The sequence below is a fragment of the Carassius auratus genome, unplaced genomic scaffold, assembly GCF_003368295.1.
Source record: "Carassius auratus strain Wakin unplaced genomic scaffold, ASM336829v1 scaf_tig00017222, whole genome shotgun sequence".
NCBI lineage: Eukaryota > Metazoa > Chordata > Actinopteri > Cypriniformes > Cyprinidae > Carassius > Carassius auratus.
In genome coordinates this window covers 22,501-34,369 of record NW_020524757.1, presented here as the reverse complement: position 1 = coordinate 34,369, position 11,869 = coordinate 22,501, and the positions used below count along the sequence as shown (strand labels likewise).

At 36.3% G+C, this 11,869-nt stretch overlaps 1 protein-coding gene across 2 annotated transcripts; it reads right to left on the bottom strand.

Moving 5' to 3' along the window:
* Positions 1 to 430: 430 nt before the first annotated feature.
* LOC113075594 (CD97 antigen) lies at positions 431 to 9,828 on the bottom strand. Of its 2 annotated transcripts, none has more exons than XM_026248272.1 (18): positions 9,555 to 9,828; positions 7,774 to 7,857; positions 7,352 to 7,507; positions 7,116 to 7,268; positions 5,564 to 5,731; positions 5,384 to 5,427; positions 5,175 to 5,294; positions 4,618 to 4,771; positions 4,409 to 4,525; positions 4,115 to 4,302; positions 3,850 to 4,032; positions 2,912 to 3,106; positions 2,613 to 2,830; positions 2,454 to 2,520; positions 2,202 to 2,293; positions 1,900 to 2,068; positions 1,462 to 1,557; positions 431 to 578 (listed from the first exon to the last, which is right to left on the bottom strand). In XM_026248272.1, the coding sequence occupies exons 1-18, from the start codon at positions 9,619 to 9,621 to the stop codon at positions 537 to 539; spliced, it is 2,313 nt and encodes a 770-aa protein (XP_026104057.1). In that variant the 5' UTR covers positions 9,622 to 9,828; the 3' UTR covers positions 431 to 536. The 2 variants fall into 2 exon arrangements, with proteins under 2 accessions (XP_026104057.1, XP_026104058.1); XM_026248273.1 differs by having other exon boundaries at positions 3,850 to 4,020.
* Positions 9,829 to 11,869: the final 2,041 nt, after the last annotated feature.

Genomic DNA, 11,869 nt, shown 5'->3' with positions numbered 1-11,869 from the left:
AATATTACACAATATTAAGTTTTATTGAATTTAAAATAAATAATTTCAGCTTAAGACATAAAATAATAATAATAGTAAAATTCCTCTAGGAGGAAACAACAATGTAATTAAATCTTTTTGAACGGGATAAATTGAAAGATTTTTCTGAAGAACAGTGCTCAGTTAAATATTTAACTGAAAAAAACAAGGCTTTCATGAACAACTCTCACAAAAAAAGGACATAATTGGTCATGTATCGATTTTAAATGAGGTTGTGCTTTTTAGTCAAACTGCATCATTTTCTTGAGTTTAAGGAGCAATTGCAAAAGAACAAGAGATGCTTTTAAAATATGTTCCTGGAAAAATAAAGATATCTTTAAAAGCATTTAAAAATGTTAACATTTTCTTTATAAAATGATGGAAGGAAAGGGTCCCCTAAAAGCAGAATTCCCCAAATACAATGTATGAATATTTTCACAGTAAGCAGATAGAGAAATAATGTGACACTCCAACTTGCAAACAGATGGAAAATTGAATGGTCTTGTGGAAATAACCTCTTAAATGTGTGATTCACCGGTGTGAGTATCGCTCCTGGAGGCCTGTGAAAAGAGTGCAGGCAGTCAGACGATTTGTTTAGCTCATTTATATTCACAGTCACAACTATAATTATTATTGGAAAACACACAGCTCAGTTTGCTTCAGTGTTCATCACCTCTCTTCTTAAGCATTTAGAAACTTGCAAATGAGAAAAGCTATTTTCCTTCTGAGCGTGCAGTTGGTATGTGATCTCTGACATCCGTGTAATTATTGTAATGAGTACACTTCAACTCATGACCTGATTGAGGATCATGTCAAAGCAGCAAGTAAACACATTTAATAATCTCAAAATCTTAAAGGAATAGTTCAGCCAAAAAAGAAAGTTTATTGAAAAAGTATCCCCCCTCAGACCACCCAGGATATAAATAAATGAGTTTGTTTCTTCATCAGAACAGATTTGGAAGAATTTAGCATTACATTACTTGCTAACCTATGGATCCTATGGAGTGAATGGGTGCCGTCAGAATGAGAGTCTAAACAGCTGATAAAAACATCACAATAATCCACTCCACTCTAATTTATCAGTTAGCATCCTGCAAAGTGAAAAGCTGCATGTTTGTACCAAACAAATTCATCATTAAGGCATTTGAACTTAAACAGTGTCATTACACGCCAAAATACCAGTCCACAATAGAAAGTAATATTATGGACAGAGGATATATTAGGCAGAAACAATGGTTAAACACTTTTAATGATGAATTTGTTTTCTTTCAAGGCACCCATTCACTTCAAAGGATCCATTGGTGAGGAAGTGATGTAATGTTCCCATGAAGAAACAAACTCATCTGCGTCTTGGACAGCCTGAGGGTGAATTTTCCTATTCCTTTAGCATGCACACATTCACTTAGCAAGAGCTGACCGGCTCCTCTTTGAGACTCAGTTTACCTGCGGTTTGCTTGATTGGTTTGAGGTGAACTCTGAATATTTCCTCTTGTGTGGTGTGCAGATACAGGACAGGAATTTGGCATACTCCTCTCTCACCTGTCAGGAAATCACAGAGACATTAGTCACACACAACAGCAAGTGCATTGTTACGATCATGAAATTACCATCATAACAAATGTTTAGCAGCTTTTAGTCTGTGTTTACGAACTTTGAAGCCAACTAATGCTAATACTCTCTGAAAGATCTCACATCTTTATATAGCAGAGGTGCATAAGATCACCCCAAAAATAGAAACATTGTTGGTGTGTGTGTTTTTGTTTTAGATTAGTTTACATTTGTATTTAAAAAGATGCATCTTGTGTTTTGTGCTAATAAGTTAATATGCTGAATTGGCAATTTTTGTCACCACATCTTTGTAAGGAGATGAACAGGACTCACTTGTTTTGCGAGCCAGCAGTGCATGATGAACATCAGCACCCCCTGCAGGCTGCTTAGTATGGTGAAGATATATGACATTACCACAGTGTTTTCATTAAACTGAAAACAGCCAAACACCCACATGATGCCAAGGATGCACAGCTGAGCGATTGCAGTAATCGTAAATGCCCTGTAGGTGGAGATAAAGACCTGCTTCAAATACTAAAAGCATAAGTGCATAAGACACGACATTCAAAAACATGAACAAAATCATAATTATTCCAAACTTGGATTGGTAGTGAGGGTTTAATAACGTTTCTCACTTGATTTTGTGCAGACTGTCTAAGTCTGGGTTGAGGGAGGAAAACTTTTCTGCCAGCTTCGATATTGTTATGAGGAAGAATAATACATTCACCTGGAATGAACAGACAAAACGTTAAGTTTAAACAAGTCATTCTTTAGATTTCTTTAAGAGGTTTTTGATGGTTGTTAATGTGGCACTTTCCAAAAATAGCATACACTTTGCTGTTTAAAAGTACAAATTTGTGGAAAGTGCAATGTTAAAAGGTACTTACAATAATTATGACACAAACTGGCCCATAAAAGCTCCAGATGAAGCCATCTTCGATGTTGAGCCAACAGCTACAGATAAGAAAAACATCTTAATATCATCAGAAACCAGCCTGAAATTCTAATTGGTGTCTACAAAGACATCAGTAATGTCTAAAACTTACTGCTTTTTGGTGCCATATCCACTTGCATTCACTAAGGCTGAAATGGCCACGATTACAGCAGGAACTCCATAACCAGCGGCAAACATATAGACGGGTCTCAGCGTTGTGTTGAAGACCAGCACCACCATGCGGAAGAGCTGCACTCCTTCCAGACACATCCAGCAGAAGGAAGCCAGGAAGAAGTAGTGCAGAATACCTGCAACGACTGAACAGCCCACCTGAAGGACAGGAAGTGATGAACACTCAGGATGTTTATTATCAGACCCGGACAAACCTGACCCTGCGAAGCTGCAGTTCACCTCATTCTCTGTGCGGGAGATGCCCACGAGGAACACAAAGTAGGCGATGAAGAGGCTGATGCACAGGTGCAGGTGGATGGTGTTGCGGGTGCTCTGGATGGATCGCACGAAATAAAACGTGACAATGCAGATGAGGAAGCAGATCAGAGACAGCGACAGTCCCACCAGTGTGATCACACGCAGCTCGTACACATCCTAGTTAAAGAGAAAACAAAGAGTCTCCTTAAAAGATTTGTTTGAGCACGTTAAGTATTCTTCTGTCTTTTGCTGCATGCATTTTATTCCTCTGTTGCACTGCACATATCATTAAAAGTCATTGCAGTTTTTCAGGGTGTGACCTTTGACCCTCGCCCACAATCCTGAATGGCTATCCTCCTATATTATATCATTGGCTGCGTCTGCAAGCTTAGGTAGCGAGTTAGTGACTTTGCAAGGCAGCATTTGCGCATGAAGGAACATGATGAGACTAATGTTAAACATCTGAGCTAGCATAATGATCTACAACAAATTAGAGGGAGATAACTAAGCAAATATTTAATTACTAGAATTTTTAATAGTAGTATTAATAGTATTACTGGTACTTCAGGAAATAAAAGACCACTTGGGATCCTCAACTTGGAGTTACGCAATACCAGCTCCGTCAAATTTCTTGCAAAACCCTTCATTTTTGGTCTCCGTTTCTTTTCAACGAACTATGGCTTCTTTATGTCTTCTTTAGGGCTTCTTTATGTTTTTACTGCACTTATTGTATTGGTTGATATGTAAATGAGATGTTGCATCTGTGTTCTGTAATTTGCGCGTTAGTAAATCACCTGTAGAAATGCTAAATTGTCCCAAACTGGCCCATAATATTTATCTTAAAAAAAAAATAATTTTGTCTTAATAGTTGAACTTTTATGATGTGCTCAAGTTTTGGTGACAGAAGTAAGAATACAAACCCCAATATCATAGAGAGCCATAAGTACAGCAAAGCTGCTGAGGTGATTACAGGAGCAGTTGGTCCGATCGGGACTGAAGCTCACTGTAGTGCAGCCCCGCGTTGACCACGCGCCCCCGTCCAGCTCAGGATCCCAAAACACACACACAGGCCTTTGCTTCTCATTCTTTTCCTTGGGGGAAATCTACGTGAAGAATTGTTAATTGATAGTGTATCATAATGATGAAACACATTATATGTGGTGCATTGAGAGAATTGTTCCATACCTCCAAGTGATAAAATGTGAAATTTACTCGTTTCGTTAGATTGTTTGTCTCTTTGTTGCTAACAGTGGCGGTCACTACTTTTGAATTGATCTTGAAAGTTTCATTTTTCTTTGTCTCTAAATGGTCAAAAAAGCCATCGAGTGATTTCTCCAGACCATTGTAGCTGAGCAGAGCTGTAGTCGTGAAGCCTGGTTGATGCACAAAGATAGTACAATTTTTATTATGTCGAATAATAAAAAAGTCACTTTTATTATTATTATTATTTACTCTGCTAATTAAATTAGGAATAAATACCGAGGTATGTATTTCCTGTTGCTGTTTCCCAGTGGGAGGTTAACTGTGCTCCACTAGTGTTCATCACGAAAACACCCTCAGGTGGAGAATTGCCCCTCATTACTAACAGCTCCACATCTGAAATGAAAAAAAAAAAACCACATTACAAATGTAAGACTGAATTCAGTGAAGTGGATGTATAATACTGACATGTAATATTTTGGTCTTACCAGTTGTAGAGCTTTCTCTCCTGGTCGGGCTTTCTGACTGCTGATGTCCTATCAGTTTTAGCATGCTTTCCACAATACTAAACAACGCTGAGACCTTAGCACTATCAGCACTGAAGCCACCACGAAGCAGATCATCAAGAGCATTCTGAAATGCCTGTATGAGTGGGGAAAATGAGAGAGATTTGTGGATCGAGGCAGTGTTTAAGTATAAGCACTCATCTGAGTTTATTGAACTTAAGTGCCTTTATGGTAAAGTCTAATGTCATATTTTTATGTCTTTGTTTATTTTTCTGACAATAGAAAATTTAATTAAACATCACAAAGTGCACTTTTTTTTGCTTAAGTGTGTTAAGAAACAGTCATGAAAGCCTCTGTAGTACACTTAAGTGGACTTCTTTTAAAATTAATATTATATAATCTGCAAATATTATTGTATAAAAGAATGTAAATTATTATTATTTTTTTAATTGATGTGCTTTTTTCACAAGGATATATATTTAGCCAAACTTGTGTATTTTTGCAATAAAACTGATTTACAAATCGGACTGATTTTTCACCTGCAAAAAACTTTTTCTGTCTTGTTTTGTAAAGTCCTTCATTCTGACAGGTTCACTCTGATTCAGTATCTGACTGATGTTGGTCATCAAAGAGACCAGATTTGTGAACTCTGGAAATGGCTACAACAGAAAAGAGAAATCAGAATTCTGGGTAATTATGGATCACGGAAGTATTCTGTAACAGTAATCAAGTAAAAGTTATGCTGTACCTGGGATGCTTTTATCGCAGTTAATAATACGTCAGACATAAGATCTAAAAAACAAACAAAACAAAAACTATAAACAAAATTCATGACCGTTTTTACTGTTTTTGCAGACTTATAGATTTATCAACATCATATACACCTTCAACAACATCAAAACAGCATTTTGATTTCTCAAAAACGAACCTAAACTTGAATTAGTCCTACTCTCACAGAGTTCACTTGTATTAGTGAAGTTAGTTCCTCCTGACTTTAGTCTGAATCCAGCTTCACAGATGCAGAAGAAACCTCCAGCAGTGTTATGACATGATGCATGTTTTCCACAAAAACTGGGATCACTGCATTCATCTCTGTCTGTAATTTAGGGACAGATAATAAACAAAAACATGTCAACTGAAATCTCTGACCTTAGACTGCAATCAAACAGATGGTCAAAAAGCCAGCTTCACATGTGCATTGATAACCTCCTTCAGAATTAACACACATTGTATTAGGACCACAATTAACACTGCCATTCACACATTCATTGATGTCTGAAATGAGATGAACTAGGGCTGCAACTAACCATTATTTTTATAATCGATTAGCTGGCTGATTATTTTTTCGATTAATCGGATTAAACACCTATTTTCTTTATTTTAATTTTACTGACAAAAACACACTATTGCACATTCTGCCCGATGTCCTTAAAACAAATGTGCCAGCTGAATGCTATGAAAACATACAGTACTTAATTTATTAGACCACCTGTCGTAAGACAGAAATATTTTAGGAATCTGTCAAAAAATATTATACAAATTTTATTGTAATTTTTGGACAAATAACAAACTGAAACAACTAAATAGTATTTATTCACATAATAACAAAAATGGCCTCCTTTGCCTTTGATAACAGCTCACATGCTTGCTGGCATTGTTTATGTACTTTTTGACTAATTAGGTATCTGAATAAAAAACACTATAATGTACTTGACATTTTTTTTCTGCCTTTCTTCCACAGATAACAGCAATAATTATATATTATAGCATTAAAAATAGCTTACAGCTGTTACTAAAAAACTTAAGCATATTGGAGGTCTAACCAATACAGAAAGCTAAAAAAATTGTTTAGTTAATTACCAACATTGTTAGTTGAGCGCAAAACTGGTTAAAAACCTTATATAAATTAGTTTTAATAAATGTGTTAATCACTGTAAGTTATATAGTGAATATTGAAACAATAAAGATAATAAAGATGAATAAAATCACTGTAGGAACACGCGTTGCATGCTCTTTAATCACAGTCAGTCATTTTTTTATCTTGTAAAAGCAACTGATATTTATATTCTGACAATTACACACTGCTGTCCCTTCACAGTTCCTACTCTCATAAATTACTTGCACGTCGTGTTCACTTTTAAACCTAAATATGAATGTTAAACAACAGATATTTCAGCACAATGAATGTTTTTGTGCTGAATATTGTCTCGCTCGCCTCTCTCTCTGTTCCGTCTGTTTAACGCGCGCCCTATTAATGTAAACTGCAGCAAGTCACTGAAAAATCCCCACCACTAATACACAGCATTTTGTGCTTTGAATTAGCACGAAAAGTTCATTTAGTAACTTAAAACTTCTCATAAAAAGTTAATAATAAAATTAAATATTTAATCCTAACACTGTCCAATGTCAATTCTGGGTCGTTAAGCAAAAGCAGAAGCACTAGATGGCCAATAAATTTGTAAGGTCTAAAAGTTACTTACCAGTACACTGAACTCCTTGTCCTGAATTCAATATGTCTTTTCCAGTGCTGGAAATGTAGCCAGTTGCACATGTGCAATTATAACCTCCTTCAGTATTATTACATGTTGTATTAGGACCACAATCAGTGCTGTTGACCAAACATTCATTGATGTCTGAAATGAGATGAACAGAGATTCAGATGTTTTCTCCTCTGCACAGAGATCATGTGAGATTCATCATATCAAGCTCTCTTTACCTTTACATTCAATCGAATCTGCTTGTGTGAAATTATGAGGTGACTGATTATTAGGTTTGAATCCTTCATGACATTGACAGTAGTAGCTGCCAACAGTGTTGAAGCAAGTTGCATTTCTTCCACAAATGGATGGATTAGTCTCACACTCATTCTCATCTATAACAATAACAGAGAAAGTCTGAATAACCATAGCACCTTTTCCTGATTTTAATTTACAATTCATTAATAAGTGCTGTTTCAGTGATATATTCTATATCTGCAGTAGAATTCCCAGCTATTCAGTAATATACAACAATATCAACAAAACTTGATTATTATTTGTGTGTGTGTGAATAAATGCTGGCATGGACAACCCAAGTCAAATCCTGATAAGCTCTGACATCAGAGTATCATACTGTATATGTTAGCTTGTTTACTCATACCTACACACTTTCCTCTGCGCATTATCTGTCCAGGTCTGCAGTCTGTATTCATCAGGATGTTCTCTGTCAGTGCTAACAGAAGAACTATGAGCAGAAAATAAAGAGTCTGTTACGGCAGGTTTAGTTTATTTACTGTAGTTTGATGCACATATAGTATTTATGAGACCACACTAATAATCTGATATTTTATGTTAACTTGCAAACATGCAGATAGATTTAGGAACTGTCAAAAGTCAAACCAAAAACATCCAGAAATTAATTAATAAATGCATGATCATTTTACATTTGATTAAAGTAGTTATGTAATGAAATGGTAAAATTAACTATATTGAAATAATGCATATAAAACTGAGCCACATTTTGACCCATCCTAATCTCATAGGTAAGACACGCTAAAATGAACCAAATGACTTATTGCCTATAATGGCTTTCTTGGCATTCAGTTTACTAGGAGTGACAGTTTTAGACAAAGTTGGAAGACGTATCAAAGAAAAAAACTTGTATATCCACTCATTGTACATGACAGTTGCAGTGAGATGCTGTCCAGTCAGGAAGTACACTGCTCGAGAGTGATGGGTGTGGTGCTGCGCTGTACTGTGGTTAACAGATTTAACTTACAGAGCCAGCGTACAGATCAACACACTGTCACATGCTCTGACCACAGGCTTGGTCAGCCAGAAGACCGTTAAAAAGTGCTCGAACACTTTTTACAACCACATTGGTGACTCCGCCATAACCTAAGGTGTGGTCTTGCTAATTTCTTTTTTTTTAACCAAGCACCAGGCAAACAATATTTTTATGATTTTGTGCTTATTCTGTTCAGTTTAACAGTACGGTTTATGTAACACTTTTTTCCCTCGTCATAGTTTTTCCTGAGTTTAATGTCATTGTCCCATCAGTCTGGGCCTCTCAGCTGTGGACACATGAAATCACCTTGGATTTCCGGTCCTGATTTGGTTTCCGACAATATTTTCCCATTGTCAAAATCAAAGCCAAGAAACGTCATGATTTAAAGTAGATCATCCCGAAATAAAAGAGTCATTGTTTACTCACCGTCAAGTCGTTTCAAACCGGTATGACTTTCATTCTTGCGTGAAGCATAAAAAATGACATTTCTACGTGTGTTTTTGTGGCTTTGTTAGCAACATTTTTCAAAATAAATTATTTTGTGTTTCCCAGAAGAAATAAAGCGATAGAGGTTTGCAGCGACAATGAGTAAATTATGTCAAAACCTTAATTTTTCAACTAACTCTTTAACTTTGAGCTAAACAACACCCAGTTTCACTTGTCATTTTCTCACAATATCACATGAACTCACAATATTTCGATTTTTACTAGTGCACTGACTTTAAAGGATAATGAGTTTGCATCTTTCCCCAAAATCACTTATTTAATTTCACAGCTATTTTCCAAACAATTAAACAGCATGTCTAAAGACTACGAAAGCAGGAGCAAAACCCTCTGAGAAGACCAATAGATGTTGTGTTTCTTCTTCGTTTATCAGTCACATTCAGCTGGTGCTTTCCAGATTACTGGAGCTCACAGGCCCTGCTTCAGATAAAAAAAGAACGACCCCAGTGTGACATCAGATTTTCCTCTCTGTTGCAGTTTCCTTTCATGCCCATTTACTGTTTCTCTATTTTTGAAACCTCAATGATTACGCAGTTGTTGGCAGGGCAACGTTTCATTTAACAGAACCACACAGTGGCTCCATACAAACATCTGTGTCTACATTCATCAGTGGAAACTTCAATCCTGAAGAAATCTGAAGCTTGACTCACCCAGACTCAGCAGATACTTGTGCCACATGGTCAAAGAGTGAAAGAAACCCACAAAATGAAAAATCATTAATGAAAATGGCTTATAATTCCATACAAGTTTTTGAGGCTCTTCAAAAGTCGATTTTCTTCAGGCTCGTCTCCAACTATCTTTGTTAGTGGCTAGTAGAGTCACCATCCAGAAAAGAAAGAAAAAAAAATGTTATGTTAAGTGAGGCTTTTATATTTGAATGTCTTGCTCTCAGACTAGGTCTTGTGTCTCTCTTGCTGACTCTAATGCTGAACAAGTCTGAAGTGCCTAAAAGAGTTTTGTTGGTCCAGCCCCCTGCTTTGGGTGACACCGAGAGGGAGGGAGCAGGAAAAAAAGTAACAAGAGAATAAAAATGGTCTTCATGATGTCAGTGTAGTGTTGAGTAACTCTTCATTTGCTGCTAATCTGTTCGCAGAATCTATTTCATTAGGAAGCATTTAAAAAAACTATAATAATAATTAATATAATGGATTTATTTACAAATAAAGCATTCTGATAAAGTTGTAAATCAAATATAAGTTTAATAATGAAGCATTAAATGAAATGAAACATTTATTATATATGTAGTTATCTATGTAGCAGAATACTCTCTGCTGGTTAATGCTGAAGATGCATGTGTGCATTTGTACGTGTGACTTCCTGTTTTTGTGTGTGTGTGTGTGTGTTGTCATGAAGGTGTCGAGGAGCTGCTCTTCAAGAGCATTCTGCTCTCAGAGTTGATATTTTATCAACCATGCAGTTTCTAACACAAGTTTACAAAAAGTTACTCCAGTGTTCCTTCCCCAACATGCATTTGCTAAAATAACCTTTAGCCTTTATTCATATGCAGAGGATCCTATGGGAATGCTTGTTTGACAGATTTAATGTTACATTGCACTGACATTGTCTAAAGTTCAATTTGCTCAAACAATGTTCTTCTAGCTGTTTTCCTTTTGGCTATATTCACAGATGGGACGAGTCAACAAGTAGGCTAAGGTCCCAGACCTCTCAACAATGGCACCCATTTGTGTAGTTCTGGCGTTGCTGGGACCTGTTGATTGATTCCTTGATATTGCAGCTTTACTAGCATTGTGAAAGAAAAATGTCTTTCTTCTTACATTATATTTTAAAATGGATGTTGTTGGCAAGAGATTTTATCACTACCCAAAAATAAACGAGGACTACTCAACATCATACATACATACAGTAAGTGCACTCTCAAGACAAAAACTTAAAGTGTTTTGATACCTCTTCAAGAGACCTCAAGTTTACTTTAGTGGAGAAGACATTCCCATATGATACACTATGATGATGTATTTTGGGATTCATAAACAAATATCCAAGCTGAGGTATGAAACAAGATTTGTATGACATTCTTCTTTCAGAGTTATAGTAAACAATGTTCTGGCTCTTCCTAGATTTATAATGCCAGTGAATGTGGTCGCGATTCTGAAGCAAAAATAAAAAGTAGTCCACACAGCTCCCAGGGGTGAATAAAGTAAACTTTAGCAACCATAAAGCAAAATGTTAAAATATCTACCCACAACACGCATTATGACAGCACACACTATTTTCATTTTCTTCAAAACTAGTAATTTGAAAAAAATCTATAATATATAAACATTGTGTTGCTTTGTTGAAGGATTGTTGTTGTTGTTTTTAATTCATGATTATTAATATGAATACAGAAAGGTTCAGTTGAATCTCTATTTGAACCATCATTCAGCGTTGCAGCCTTATATTATGGTAGACACCAGCTAACAGTACATGGGTAGAACAGGATATGAACAGGAAATTACAACAGATGGAACAGATCTGCTAAACATGTCAAAATAAACTCACATCTCTCTCATTCGTTTACATAATAGTGACTCTGCAGAGGTGTTGAATTTTTGAGGTGTGGCCAAATGTTTAGAGAGTCTTGTGATAAGAGACTAGTAACTCAAAGGTCATGAGTTCAAGTCTCGGTAACTTTAGGAATTGAAGGTGAGGGGAGAAAATATAATGCGCTCTCTTCTCACCTTTAATACTCATGACTGAGATGAGACCCTTGAGTAAGGCACTGAACCAAAAACAGCTGCCCCATGTTGTGTGAGAGCGTGTTCATTACTCACTGTTGTGAGTGTGCTCTTGGATGTAAGAAATGCAGAGCACAAATTCTGAGTGTAGGGCGCCATACTTAGCCACACGCCACGTCCTTCCTCTTTCCTCATTTCCTTAAATCGCTGTTAGGATGTACAGTAATATTGGGTTTCCCTATTAAACTTCCAACATATGTTAATAGTAAACACTGGGGCATAAATACAGA